This window comes from Protopterus annectens, chromosome 7.part0, assembly GCF_019279795.1.
Source record: "Protopterus annectens isolate FY-2018-M chromosome 7.part0, PAN1.0, whole genome shotgun sequence".
Classification (NCBI taxonomy): Eukaryota; Metazoa; Chordata; order Ceratodontiformes; family Protopteridae; genus Protopterus; species Protopterus annectens.
The window spans coordinates 278,953,597-278,969,323 of NC_056739.1; the positions used below are offsets into that span (position 1 = coordinate 278,953,597).

Here is a 15,727-nt window from a genome sequence, read left to right on the forward strand (position 1 = left end):
TCAACTGCATTTGTGCAACCACGTTTAATTGTACAAAGTACAAAGAGCAGCTCCATGCAAACAAAGGCAGTTCATAACCTAAAGAGGCAGAATGCTTGTCAATAGGCTCTAAAACAATCAAAGGTTTACAAATGGCTAGGTTCTTTCTCCAATCTCACTAGATTAAGTCATAGCAAATCTCAGCAAGATTACTAATAATCACCAAAAAAGTATGCACATTTTCTAGTCAACTCAGTAGGAACATAAATTGTTCTTATCCCATGTCTTGAAGGGCTATTTCAGTCCAGTCCAGTGGAAAACTTTAATAATCAGTAGCTTTGTAGCCAGGTATGCAGCAGCTCATAGCAAATGAGCTCTAGGACATGCAATGCTCTATACACAATCACTGATCACACGTAATTGTTCAACAGCTTGTTGTAATGGCTACTACTTATATATTCGGACTATGACAACAGTTTCATACTAGCTTGCTTCGTGAATTTATATTTCACAATATATTTTTTCTGAAGATACATTATTTAACCAAAAACATGGCATGGCTACAGAAACTTAATGGCATTATCCTACACTTGTATGTATTTACAGCAAAAGTCAATTAAAAAGTTTTTTTTCTCATTTTATTCATGGTGGCTTTTTTATCCTTTGAGGTGATATTCAGTCAGTAGAAGAATTTATAATTTTACTGAAAATTTATCAGCCTTTTAACACTAGTTTCAAAGAAATGTTCACTTAGGTGTAAAAATATTTAACAACAAATTGTCTAAGAAATTGTTCAGATAAGTAAACTTTGTTTTGCTTTCCTTTTGGCTGCTTTCCCATTGGCATGTATGCTGTGAAAGGGTGGAGCCATCCAATATTCAGGTAGTCTGGCTTAGCCCCCCTGATTGGGGCTGAATGGCAACTCACTGTCCATGATTTTAAAACCAACATCCAACCTTCTACTCCAGTGGCAGCTTGAATCATGTAGAGGAGCTTCAGTATTTTTTTTCACAGTCCTAACTTCTCACATGTGCCAACATCAGTTTGTGAAGCTCGGTGGGCAGTGCAGAGAAATCATGAGCACATACATGCGCCACTCCATACAACAGTCACAGCTTCACCATCCTCTTGACCTTAGCGAGGCATCCTCCCTCTTAGCTCTGGCCTCCACTAGAGCTCCATTACAGAGATGTCCACCAAGGTCCCACCTTCCCACCATGCTATCAAGCGCAATGGTATCTAACCAAACTCCAATGAACTGGGCGATATTCTCAACTTTAGTTTTCTATGCTACTGGCATGGCTGGAAGAGTAGATAGTAATAAAATGCTGGCTTACAATAGCTGTCATCTATTTTATGTGGAGCATTAACATCCCCAAAACCTTATTTCAAAGGGTGGGGTGAAACACAAATGAAAATGCATACAGCATTTCAGCATTGCTATGGGCAAATGACAGACTTCTACAGTTAAACATTTATATTAAGTAAAATTCCAGTACAGATTTGGATCTGGTTAGACCATTTCCATACACTGATATTAGAGACCAGGTATAAGCCGTGTCACTTTAAGAAGAATAGAAATAATAATGCAGGCCTCTGTTATGAAATGTAAATCTTCAGAACTTGAAATAATTGTGAAATTCAAATGGTGGTTATTATTCAGTAACAGACCTGTATTTGAAAATGTGTTTTAAACCTTTTTTACTTATAGATGGCACCTCATCTTTACATACAGAAAAGCAATGTCAACTGTGATCCTATCAAATAATATTAGGGGCAAAAATCAGCTGTTTTAATTGTAATATGTATAATGATACAAATGTTTCTGACACTGCTTCATTCTGAGACAGCAGTTAAGTATGTTTTTTAGTAGGTTTGCTAGCTGCAAAGTTAAGGCTGTTGAATTGCAATCTGCAATTGGCAGAAAATGTATGTGGGGAATATGGAGTGATGTCTCCATGTACAAATTCATTAACATAAAAGTTATAAAACAATGTCAGTAAGAATAATGCCTTATGTAGGCATGTTACAGAATGTAAACTGGATAGGATTTTTAAATTTCAGGTTCTGAGGAGACTGAACATAACCACAGTAGTGAATCAAATAGCTACTGTAAGAGAGTAACTGGTAACTGTATTTTGATTTATCAAAGGGATTTAGATTTAGCAAGCCTGACAAGAAATAAAAATAAATTCAGAAGTATACAAAATGTTTTAGATTGAATTGCCTTGACTGCATTGTATTTGATCTTGCATATTTTATGAACATTGAGCTAAAAGAGAGTTAATAAAGGGTTTTTTCCAAATGTTTAATTGGAAATTGTTTGTGTACAAATACTGATGCATTGAGGCAATATTTGTGAATCTGAAGAAGAACATGTTGATTCAAAAGCTTACTCATTTTGAATAAAAAGGATTATATTATTTATACTACATTTCCAAGTACTGTTGCTCATTTATTTAATTGTGTTTTGCAGTATTTTTTTTTCAAGTAGTATGCTGTCTATGTATATTTAGTCCGGCTCAACATTAGCTAATTACTTAAAATTTTCTCCCAAGTCCTGTACGGAGTAGTTGACACTGAAATTTTATTAGATTAATAATGATGCTCATCCTTCTGGTGAGGATAGGACCAAATACTTTTTTTTGTTCCCTCCACCCTTGCTTCTTACTCTTCTGGTCTTCTACCCTATTGCCAGGTCTACCAGCCCCACCCTTCATCCCTGTAATAAGACTGATTTTTTTCAGGCTGGGAACAACATGGAACTTAAAGGTGTCCTTGTGGTCTTGCTAGCAAAAGCTTCTGTGAGGGAGAGTTTTTTTTTATGTTATGACCTGCCCTCTTGTCACTTCCCCCTTCTCTACACCCACCCCAGAATGGTCTGGGGGCTACTCCCCTCTTCAAGGACTATGCCACCCCTCAGAGTGCCAAATCAAAGGCCCTTCTCCCAAAATATGCATGCCTATCCCTGCCTGCCTACCAGCACTTTAGACACCTGAGCCACTAAATGAACCTAGGTCACTTGGGTCATAGTTAGGACTTTAGTCCTCTAAGCCACAGCACTAACTCAAGAGACTAAATACTTTTGTGCAGTTCTGATTCCATTGCTGCAAGCTTTTTAAACAGTAAAGACAGTTGCATTGCCTTTCTGTGATGGTAGGAGGTGATGTTACATAACTGATGGTAAGGTTAACCTATGATGTCATGAGATTTGGCTCTAGGAAGAGTAAACACTATGTGTAGTTATCAGAAGCAAGGACATGGGTATACTTCTCAGAGAGGCACTTAATTCTGTTTTGCTGCAGAAGTCACAAAGAAAAGGAATAAGTTATATGGAGAAAAACTCTCAACAATTAAGGGTTTGATGCAAGTTTTATCTACCAACTAGCTAGAAGCAGTAGAGTTACACTGATACATTGTCACCACTGTGATGAGGCAATTTAAAGAGTTGGCCTTGGTACCTCATTCATTAACTCAAGGGGTCAACAACCTGATGCAAACCTAGTGTCCAGAGTAAGATTAGCCATTTCACTACACCTACTGCACCTGTCACATCCTTTCAGTCAACAAACTCCCTTCTACCAACCTCAGAAGTGCCTTCATTTTTTCAAGTACATTTCATATTAATACATTAACCAAACATTTTATTTACAAGACTAGAGTGCTTATAGAGAGTACAAAGCAGTGTCAATAAGGCACATATTCCTCTGTGTTATTTGTGCTGTTTTCTGTACATATAAAATTGCAGTTGTAATGAACAAAATATTTATGGTGTGATACATCACGTGTTGCATTTTTAATGGGGGAGCTCTGCAAGTCTTAAAAGTTCAAGATGAAAATTCGCAAGCTAAGGCACATTTTCTAAGAGTTTTCCCTGCATACACATAATACAGTATTTTAGAAACGTTTGCTCTTCTGTGGTGATAACAGTGCAGAGTTTAGGATAAAGACGGTATTCTGAGCACCAGGTTAAGTCTATGTTGAGGCACTTTGCATGTTCCTTACCTATACATAAGCACAACACACTTTGTGATTGAAAATATGGGCTTTTAAGTGCATTTTCTGGTTTCCAAACTCAAAACATGTATGTACGAAATCTTGAAATAGTGGGTGTAAATATATGGCAGGATGTGCAATGTGCTGCTATAAGCATCAGCCATGGCCAGGTACTGGCTAACACATTACAGGCTTGGCTAGAGCAAGGAAACACAAACTTGGCTAGCTTAGTGAAGAAATCAGCAGCTTGAAACACCTCGTTCAGAGAGGAATTTCTGCTTACAAACAAGTCCTTTCTCACCGTTACTCCTATGTTACTAACATAAATGTATTCCTTTTTTTTTTTTTGGAGTAAAATGCTTTCCTTCATTTTTACTGTCAGGGTATATCGGAGTCCTCCATGCTAAAACTGCTCCTTCTACTGCTTGCTTTGGATGCACCAGGAGACGTAGCAGATAGGAGAGGATCGGCACACAAAGGGGAAAAACTATCATCCATCAACATATACTCAAGGTCTTTATGGGAAGCATTGTTGAAGGAAATGTCAGTCAGATTTGGCAGTGAATTTTGGTATATTGCATTATCACAGAGCTCCAATGTATCTGCGAAGTCCAGCTTAGGATAAGATGAAGCAGAAGCAGGAATTTGCTGTTGATGATGAAGATGATTCTGTAGCTGCGATGAAACTGCTAGTTTCTCCTCCATTGTATCTTCCCGTTTCACAAACTGCCTAGCGAGTTCTGCAGTATTGATGCCTGTGGGCGAGGCAGTAGACAAACCGTGAATCTGTGCCTGCATTTCTAACTCCTGTCAAAAGAAGCAAAGAAGTGGTAAATACAGGAAACTTGCCAAGAAGCAGCCACCAGAGAGAATTAAAGGAATTAAAAATAATCTCAGCCTCAAACGAACAACTCCTTTAATTGCACAAGATAATTACAATAGTGTTTTCCTCTCATACAGCATTCAACTAAGACTTTTTTAGAACAACTCTGCAATAATCAGATGCTATAAATGCATACAAAATTGTGTCTTATGAAAAATGCCGACAGTGTCATTTCTTGTCAAAACACTACAAATTCTGGTCACTTTACATAAGTTTCATCCTACTAGGAGTTCTTTGTTTCAGCAGAAACACAGGAAATACACTACAAATATAAAATATACAAATATGTTGGCACACTCTTTAGTATACCATTAAACAATGGATGAAAACAATGCTTTGTATAGGGCTATAACGATGCATGACCTAGAAGGCCTTCACAGTTAGTGTGTGAAATGGGTAAGACAGACAGTGGAGGATGGGATTACAGCATCGTATTAAAGAGGCAGAAAATGAGTTGGCAGGTAAAACTAGAAAGCTTACCCACTCACAAGGTTTAAATGACCATATTAATTTAAATTATTAATTTAAAATGAGTGTTTAAACTGAGATTTCTGTGGTGAACACCCCATTTTACTGAGAACTGTTCCCTTGCATCTTGGTACTTTTTCATATTTTAACAAGAAACAAGGCTATTGGTGTTTTGTTATCACATGGCATGATAAACGTGAGATTGAGACATTTTTATTTTTAGTTGTACTTGTTCTTGACATTAGTAAGTGGTGTTGATTTGTTTTATTAATGGGAAATGTTTAAATATGTTTCAGAGCAACATTCTTCACTTAGATGGCTTGTTTAGCTTTACAGGACATACAGAACTGATGTGTGAGAGTTTAAGATAGTCATAAATCTCCTCTTCTGACAAACATCAGTGTTCTTGTGTTATTTAAAGCATGTTTAGCCCTGGCAAAGTAGCTAGTTGGTGCCTTCACTTTTTTGCCCACTGTCATACCTTTTTAATCACGCTACGTGCGTACTAGTGCAACACACTTTTGAGCAACTTTTCCTATGATCTGGTTCACATCAGAAAAATTTCACATTTTTGTCAAGGCAACAATCTGTCAGCAAAGAACCAGGCCATTTCCTTTGTTCTCCAGTTTGCTATTCTAATAAAAAAAGATTTTCAGTCAATTCATTGTGGAGGGCTCTTCTGTACTTTGCTTTATTATACAAGTATCTTAGGACAGTCTCATGACAATTGAAAAGTGACGTGAAAGGGTTTGAATGGTCATCTGAGACAGAATGCAATACAATACAATACAGTTCTGGTAAGCTAGGAAACTATAGAAACAAATGAATCTATCAGTTATCCTATTAATTTTACATTGTTTATTCACATACATATAAGAAAATGTCCATTTCTTAAACACTGTTTGGAAAAGAAGCATTTCTTTGTCAGCCTTTCCTGCAGAATGACTATACAAGGCACTGTCATGTAAAAAATTGCATTGTTTTCTGTAAGTGTTAAACCAAAATGTCAAAGGATGCTGGACATTATGCTGATATTGCAAAAAGACAAATGTAAAGGCAAAAACAGCGCCAACAAACTGCAAGGCTCCACCTGAAGCTCAGAGCAACAACAAAAAAAAACTCTCTTAAGGTACTGTGGAGGTAGACAGGAATATTTCACTCACTGGAACACCCTGGAAATTAAAAGAGAAGACTTTAACTGGGTAAAAAAAAACACAGCATTTTTCGTCCTGCTCTGATCTGATGAAGTCCTAAGAGCAGGATGAAAACGAGATGATTCAGTTAAGCATTTAGGTGTTTTTTTTTATTCACTTAAAGTCTACTGTTTCAATTTCCTGGGTGTCGCAGTCAGTGAAATATTCCTGTCTACCTCCACAGTGCCTTAAGAGTGTTTTACTATGCTGATTAAACTTCACAAATGTATCATCCAGAAAATTTGTGAAGTTATTTATTTTTTCTTTAAATTGATACACCCTCCTTAGTCTCAAATAGCTGTTGGACTCCTTGGTCCTTTACTTACCATTCTTCATTTAGGCTCTTTCCGAGTTATACTGGTGCAAAAGGTTGCTACAGGTGGTGTTACTGGGCTCAGTGCTGCACTGGGTTGTGCACTACATTTTTGTTTGTAGTAGCTCTTGTTTTTGTTTATAGTAGTAGTGCTTGTTATCTCTTGGTTTTCTTTTCTGCTCGTCACAGAACTGCACCATCCTACATGGCAACTATTGTGCCCCTCTTCTCTCACTAATTCAGGTAATCTAACATATTTCAATTATTTGGGGTTTGAACATCAGGCTGCAACCCTGCAGTAACATTTGTGGCACCAGCGGCTATAACTTTGTGTTGCTGAACTGCTAGTTTTTGTGACACCCAAGCATGTAACTGCCACATACTACGTGCTAAGTTTTGTGGCACCCATGTCCATTATTTGTCATTTCTTGCGATATAATAATAATAATAATAATAATGATAATGAGAACATTGTTACTGTGTTTCTTTCCATTTTTTGCTTTGACTCTGCATCGCTTTCTGCGTTATTCCAAACTACCCTTGCTGTATCTTGTAACTGACAGCTGATCCTGGGGACAGGATTCCAGGACCTCTACAGTATGACCAGCTACAAGAATGGAGGTTAAACCATCTTCTCCTTCCAAAATCACAAAACTGGCTATTGATGTCCACAAGTATGCATCTGCTGAGAGAGTAATGCCTTGTCTGTGTTTTGGTGGGACATGCCTGTCTCCTTTAGCAAGATGGCCTCCAAAACCATTTTGTTCAGAGTCTTTGTGAATTTTGAAATGGGGGGGGGAGGATCTAAAGATGCCTCACCAAGGCCTACAGCCTCAAGCCATTCCTACCAACCCTTCTCTTTTTGGTGCATTTCGTCCTTCGGAGGGAGACAGCTTACAATGAAGAGGAGGATGCCATGGCAGAATGGGTCTACTTCAGAACAGCGAATGATCAGATGATCGAACGCTGTTAGAGCAAACACTACATGCCGAACCGGCAAAATAGCAAATGACCGGAACAGCAAATTTTTTCCCAGGGAAAGAAATTGCTGGGCCGGCCGTCCGGGTTGTGCCGTTTCCTCCAAAGTAGTCTGATCTCGGAGTTGGTATATTTAAGTAGGGGGGGTGGGGCGAGCAGCCCCTCACATGGGCTGTTATTTAGTGGGGTTTTTTTGTTTTGTTTTTCTGGAAACAGCGATTTTTTCCCCTGGGGAAAAAAAATCGCTGTTCTGGTTGTTAGCTGTTTTGGATTTTTGACATTTAGGGGTCGATATAACAACGTTCAATCATCTGATCGTTCATTGTTATACTATAGACCTGGTAGAATAGGTAAAGACTTCCAGTTTCCTCCATAACAAACACCTTTACAAAGTACACAACCTAAATCCAACAGCCTTAAGAGGAAATCTCTGACAAACACTACAGCTGTTGACATCTTCAGGGCCTAAACAAAAGATAACACATATGGAAACCCTTATATGGAGTCAGAAAAACACAAGAGAATCTGCCTGCTTTCTTGCAGACTGGCATACAGCTGAATATAGCGGATACAAGGCTATAATTAACACTAGTCAGAAAAACAAGAATTAGTCCTCAATGGAATACTTATCTATACTGATCGCAAAGCAGACTGAACAACAGTATCCTAAGTATGTAAAAGTAGCACACATGCTGTGAACTATGGCAGAATAGATCTAAGATGGCACAGGAAGATATCATGTTTATAAAGGGTAAGTACTAATATCCTTGAAAGATGACCATCTGCCATGCCTAGAGTGGAAAGGATGCTGAGCTCTGGAGGTTGTACTGGACATCTGGTCTTCTGTGGGGATGAAGTCCAAGATCCGAATGAAGAAAATCTGTTTTTGGAGAATATTTAGTAATCCTTAGGACTTCTTTTATGCTTCTTAATGATTCAGCTCCAGTAACATCAAACAAATACCATGGTGTTTGGAATGCAATCTTATCTTTGTCTTCTGATTCCAAACTTGAACATTACTGTAAATGCTTCTACCTTTATAGAGAAAGTAGAGATAAGTATTGTGGCATTTAACTATGCACTCCCTTACAATGACTTGTATACCTCTCAACTGTCCAGATTTTCAGAGAATGTCCAGATTCAGGTTTTTGCTTCTTTTTTCTGTTCTACTTAACACTTATGGTTTTCTGGCAAACCACTAATGATTAAAGCCACTAGCTAATGGAATACATTTGAATTTCAGACTTATCACTCAGAAAATGCAAATTGACACAAATTGTGTAATTTTAGTAAACTTTCTAAGTTTATGAGAGCAATATTTAAAATATGTCCATATTTTGGGGCCTTTGTCCCACCATTATTTTAGGCTTTTTCCAGAATTCTTGCGCTAAGAAGTTGAGAGGTATGAATGAGTGTGTACAACAAATTAACTAAAATAAAATGCCATATAAAAGCTGTCTTCATTCTTGTCTTCTGATGTTTGACCGTCAGTACAGAATCTTTAATTAAAATAAGACAGATTGTTACTAAAGACTGCCTCGCCCACCAATAGTCACAATCTACAAACTCTCCTAAATCATGTATGTTGGTTCCTTCTGTTATCATAACAAGAAAGCAACATCCTTCCTTAAAAATCAGTTATCCAGTCCTTCACTCCATCTTCCTCTACTCATCTGTCTACAAACTTCTGAACCTAAACCTCTAACTAAATCCAAAGATAAACCCTGTAGTTCCATTTTTATACTACTTTTTACCCAGAATAAATATAACGCAAGTACTTTTGTCCCAGGAAACGCATGTGTTTGTGCGTTTTTTGCATCGTGCAGCACTGCTGGGCTAAGGTTAAACTTTTCCAGGTGTCAGAAAGTCTACTCTTCAAATTTCCCATTAGAACTAGTTGGTTTCTCAGTAGTAGCACTAAAATCTGAACCACTATGATTAGCATTTGCTCTAGAACCTGCTGGAAAGCACCAGGAAGCCTTAAACTGATATAAGCACTCAACTCTCCCTGTTAATAAGGAGAAAGTATTCGTAGGCACTAAACAGCCTATAATTGCAAAGTACATTGCAAAGGTAAGGGAAAACAGCTCTTGCACTTTACAAAAAAGCACCTAAACAGGCATGTCCAAGGGTCAGCTTCCGGTGATTTCTCCTGTCCACCTGGTGAATCTGGACATACTGGGGCAATGCAGCAACTGCCTCATGCACACAGACAACCCTCTCCTCCTATCACCCAACACTACAACCTGCGAGAGATGCACTTACATAGCCAAACTGGAAGCAAAGCTCTCTCCAGCCAAGATTGTGCTAGACAGTCAAGAGGAGAAGGTCAACACCTGCACTTTACCTCAAACAACACATAGCCCTTCAAAACCCACACCATCAACACCCACACATAGCAACACTAAACCCACATATGTGGGGGCCCTTTACATTAACCTGCCCAAGCAACAAGGACCTCCAAAGCTGAAACGCAAACAAACACCAGTCACAACCAAAGGGACACATAGCTCACAACACCAGTGTACCACCCAACATCCCCTAAGGCAAAGACAACGTACCCAACACTTTAGCCATAGGCGACTCTCTAGTCAGGCACACTGATGTCCCACTCACCAAGCTGAACAAGGAGAAAATTACAGTCAGTTGCCTGTCGGGTGACAGGATCCACCACATAACGCATGCACTCAAGTCACTCCACAACAAGTACAAATATGACTTTGTCATTGTCCATGTTGGAGTGAATGACTTGAGACATACCTCACAGGACTAGATGAAAAGAGACATGGGAAGAGCTATCAGATCATGTGGCCCAGGCAGGTATGACCCTAACCCTGAGTAGCATCCTGCCTTCGCCCAGAATGATACCACAGTAGAAGGACAAAATGATTGACTTCAACAATTGGCTAAGCTTCTGGTGTCATTCAAAGGGGGATCCAGTATCTGTCTGCCTGGGACAACATGATCGACAAACCATGATGCTTTGCCAGAGATGGTCTGCACCTGTCGCCTCTGGGATTCAGGGTACTGGCTAAAGCTCTTGCCACCCCTAGGTTCAAAGGACAAAACCACCACCATAACAGATGCAAGAATGCAAAATCTGAAGGTAATGCTACTCAATGCCAGAAGTCTAAACCTCAAAATGCACTCTCTCGAGGCACTCCTAAAAATGGAGAACATCGATATCTGTGCAGTAACTGAGACCTGGTTCAAGGCTCCAGAGAGCACCCCTGCAATACCAGGCTACAACTCTTACCAAACTTTTCGGCCACCAAACCAAGACCGAAACATTAAAGGTGGAGGAGTGTCCATATTCACACCTCCAGGCTAGTTGCCCAACACAATGCATCTGAAATCCTCCAGGTGCAACTAACACTAGGTAAGACTGCAATCCAAATTGTAGCATGCTACAGATCCCCCACTATGCCCCAAGATTCTCACTACACCTTTCTAAACATACTGGAAAATGTTAAGATACAACCAAACACCCTAATACTGGGTGATTTCAACTACCCTGCCATTAACTGGGAAAAACTACTCGGGTACCAACACCTTTTCTCAACGGTTCTTGGAATTCATAAATTCCAATGCACTGGATCAACTAATCCACTGTCCCACCAGCGGCTCCAATCATCTAGACCTGCCATTACCAACATGGGAGATAGATGCTCCACATCAGTGGTCACCCCCTCATTGGTCAGGTCTGACCATAAGCTAATCACCCTTGACATCCACATCCCACCTCCACCCCCCCAGTAAGGAAACCTCCATAAAAAACTTCTCCAAAGTCAACTTCATGCTACTCAAGTCAGAAGTGACATACTTCAATGCACCCATGTAGACGGGAGCTGAAAGTTCGACTGTTGAATCCTACACTAAGGCACTGTATGAGCACATCCACTCATGCATGAATCGTACCATCCCAAATAGAACCAAGATGCTCTCCTCCTAAAAAGGAAGCCAATCTGGTAGTCCCCTGCCATAAACAAACTATACAACAGAAGGAAGAAACTGTTGCAGAAAAGAAGAAAATCCCAGGATGCAAAAAACTCGCTTACTAGCCTCAGTAAGAAGCTGAGATTCCTCATAAAATCATCCAAAGCTAGTTATGAAAATAAAATTGCCAAAGATTCCAAAGACAACCACAAGGCATTCTATAGTTATGTCAAAAATCTAAATGGCAATGCTCAGATCTGCTCTGAGCTACAACCGAATGACATTAAATATACTGATCCCAAGGATATTGCCAATATCCTGGCAGATCGATTTAGTGCCAACTTCACCCCCCTCTCACCCCCTAAAGTGCACATCTCGATTTCAAAAAATTGCCAAATTCGGTAATCATGGCCACACAGGTAGAAAACCGCACTCTCCAAGGCTAAGAATACAGCATCCATGGAACCAAATGACATCCTGGGCTGTGTACTACATGGACTACAAAATTAACTGGCACCTCACCTAAGTGTCATGATTAATCATAGCCTCACCTCAGGCTTTGTGCCCACTGAGTGGAGCACAGCTACAGTTATCCCACTCCACAAGGGGGGATCCACCTTGGATCCCGGGAACTACCGTCCCATTAGTCTGATGAGCCTGATCTGCAAGGGCATGGAATGCATTATCATGGAACTTATAAACAAAGACACTGGCAACCTTCAAACACTGGACCCCACCCAGTTTGGGTTCATGAAGGGCCGATCTTGTCTCCAGAACCTAACTGACTTCTTCGAATCAGACTCCAGAGCTGTGGACGAGGGTAAGGTGGTCCACACAGCCTATCTGGACCTTGCCAAGGCCTTCGACACCATCTCCCACTCTGGAATCATAGATAAACTTACTAAGCTGGGCATAAATCCCTACGTCACTCAATGGGTTGCCAACTGACTTACTGACAGAACCCAGACTATAAAAGTAGCCGACTCCAAATCTAGCTCCATACAAGTAGTACCTCAGGGTTCAGTCCTGGGACCACTCTTGTTTGGCATCTACTTCTATGAAGTACAGGCCAATACTAAGGGACTCTGGCTAACAAAGTTTGCAGATGACTGTAAACTGGGAGCCATTATTGAAGCCCCAAATTATGTGGATATTCTACAAAAGGACCTTACAGAAGCAGATGCTTGGTGCCAGAACCATGGCCTCAAACTTAATGCCAAGAAATGTATGGTTATCCCCTTTGGGGGAAAAAAACATGTACCCAAGAATTACCACATAGGTAGCAGTACACTAAACACTGAAAGTGTGATGACAGGCTTAGGGACACAGGTGGACAGTGGTCTCACCTTCGATAACCACATCGCCACAACAGTCAGGAAATCCTTCTGTGTGGCACACCTCATCACTTAGGGCTTTTCATCCAGAAAAAAGGAGGTCATTGTCCCACTGTACTCATCCCTCATTAGACCCATTATAGAGTACAACGCCCCATTTAGTATGTACCTCACAAGACATCTGCAACAGCTGGAAAGGCCGCAGAAATGCCTCACTAAAAGAATCACAGATCTAAAGCAGATGCTCTATGCTGACCGTCTAAAAAAAACACCAGTTATACTCTGTGGCATATCATCTATTCAGAGGCAATCTCTGCTTAACATACAAGGCCATGTCAAACTCTGAGCTGTTGGACATGCTCCACTTACAGAAATCCCAATCCCTCAGAGCCATACGCTCCAGGTATCTAAACCTTGTCATCACAATGAACAAAACATGCTGGAGGGATAGGTTGCTGACCCAGAGACTCCCCATACTGTGGTATAGACTGCCCATACATGTCAAGCAGAGTGCCTCCTTGACCCTCTTCAAAAGGAACCTTGACGATTGGATGGGAGATAGGAAATGCACCCCGGGGATCACGTCAATTGCCCTGCTAGACAGGGGTCCAGGGAAGTAAATATTGTGGGAATAAATATCCAGGGAATTGTTATGGCTAGGCTTGTATAGGCCCTACGGCCAATAGCCTAGTACCAACCTATGAACCTAAATGGCTAGAGACATTTTGAACATAAATAAATATTTACTTTAGAGTGGATAACCAAGCTGCAAACCTGTGCAGTATCCATGTTTACATTCTACTGGATATGGAAAAACCTTAAGCTTAGCCACAAGCAACATATGGAGCCAATCAATCAACATGACACAATTGAAAAATGTTGATAATTGTAAAAATCCTGCAGCTCAAAGCAAAGAAATCAATAAATGATCTGAGTGTACCCCAAAAACTGATTAATAAAATGAATATCACTTGTAGCAGAAGTAGGATACCCTTAAGGGTCATCATCTGGCCTCTGACATACTGGATATGCTGCCTGTAGTCCAGAATGGGATACACCCTGTACCCCTGTGGTAAGAGGGATTGAGAGGAGTGCTGGCTATAAAGCCTAGAGGGATAAGATCCTGACATACACAAATTAAGAGCCAAGATACACTAGCAGCCTGGGCAGTGGAACAGTTAGTAAGGGAGAGATCAGAGACAGTGCTGGCTTCTGCATCCTGAGGACGGTGAGGTAGTTTGGTTCATTGTCCTGCCAATGTCTAATGGAGAATGGGGTGTATGATATGCAACAGATGAACTGCAAGCATGTGCTTGGTTCTGGCAAGCTAAACTTGCTATGGGTAAAAGCTCACTAACGCTTAACTTTTGCACACAAATCCTGGAAAAAATGGGTAACTGAAATATATTCCTATCCAGAAGATGGAGACAATCTCAGTAGTGTGATGCAGAGTGCTAAAATCAAACTGGAGAGGGGATCAGATTCATCAACAGTGTGTCTATATGGTTAAAAGGCAGATTCAGTGATAAAAAGAGAGATACAGAAAGATGGCAGTAACACTCTTACCCCTGTCCTAGAAATACAATACCGACTTTGGCCACTTTCTGCAGTAGAGTCTGGCACTGTCCAAAGCACTCCTATGAGATGGAAATTTCTGCCAATAAAGCTCTTTCTGGAAGAAAGCTTATGAGCTCCAGGATTTGGCAGAGAATAATCACGTCTAGAACCTGATGGTTCTCCAAGCTAGGCATTCTCTGAGAACTCTCTCACCTACCATAACAGGCAACCTCAGACTAAAGTCAAGATACAGAAAGCTCAACTTATCACCACAGGAGGACAAGCCCTTCATCAGCACCTTCCTTCGGGGCCAAGGAGTCTTCCTTTTCTAGTATTAAGGCTCCAAATTGCTAAGAGCCATTTCCTGTAACCAAAGGTATAGGGAATGATTCCTTTCACCTCTATTTGTCTGGCATGTGACTCTGAGCAAGTCACTAAACCAGGAAATGCACCCAAGTTTTACTGGTTAACAAATATGTAAACTAAAATAAAATGGTGTAAGGGATCATGTACATTAATTCAGCATTACTGCCTACTCTCATTGATTTTAGAAATGACTACACTGCAGTATGGCACACACTTAGTCTATATGGGTGACATTAACCATGGTAAGGATGCAGAGGACTAAAACTCTGAGCTGGTAGTGAGCTGCTTTCTGTGCCCAAGGTACAGGGTTTGATTCCTCCCACCTCCATCTGCCTGTTGTGCAACTCTGAGCAAGTCACTTAACCATACAGTACTCCCAGGTCACCCCTGAAAAGAGGCAATTATGTCTAATGTGCTTACGTGGTTGACAAACAGATACAATTATATACAACAAAGATGGATCAGCAGTGTCTAGGAAAACAAACCTACATTTTAGAGTCCAATTTCAAGGCACTAACAGCACAGTTCAAGTCCTAATCTAATGAAAGACTGGTTTATTGCATTTAACATACTTTCCCCATGCTTTTTGCAAGCCATCCATACATCTGAGTTGTACTTAGGTATGGACAGGGATAAGCTTTGTTTTATGTGGACGGGGAATCTGTTCCAGAACAGTGGGTACATTGGCTCAACAAGTAGAACGCTACCTCTTTTGATGCTGGGA

At 40.3% G+C, this 15,727-nt stretch overlaps 1 protein-coding gene across 6 annotated transcripts in view; it reads right to left on the minus strand.

Annotated features, from left to right (window-relative positions):
- Positions 1–287: 287 nt before the first annotated feature.
- TFEB (transcription factor EB) overlaps positions 288–15,727 on the minus strand; it is a 1,305,476-nt gene continuing 1,290,036 nt past the window's right edge. For all 6 annotated transcript variants that reach the window (XM_044076758.1, XM_044076756.1, XM_044076757.1 and 3 more), the window contains one exon: positions 288–4,782. In XM_044076758.1, coding sequence (XP_043932693.1) covers positions 4,354–4,782 — 429 coding nt within the window. In that variant the 3' untranslated portion in view covers positions 288–4,353. The remainder of the gene's footprint in view (positions 4,783–15,727) is intronic.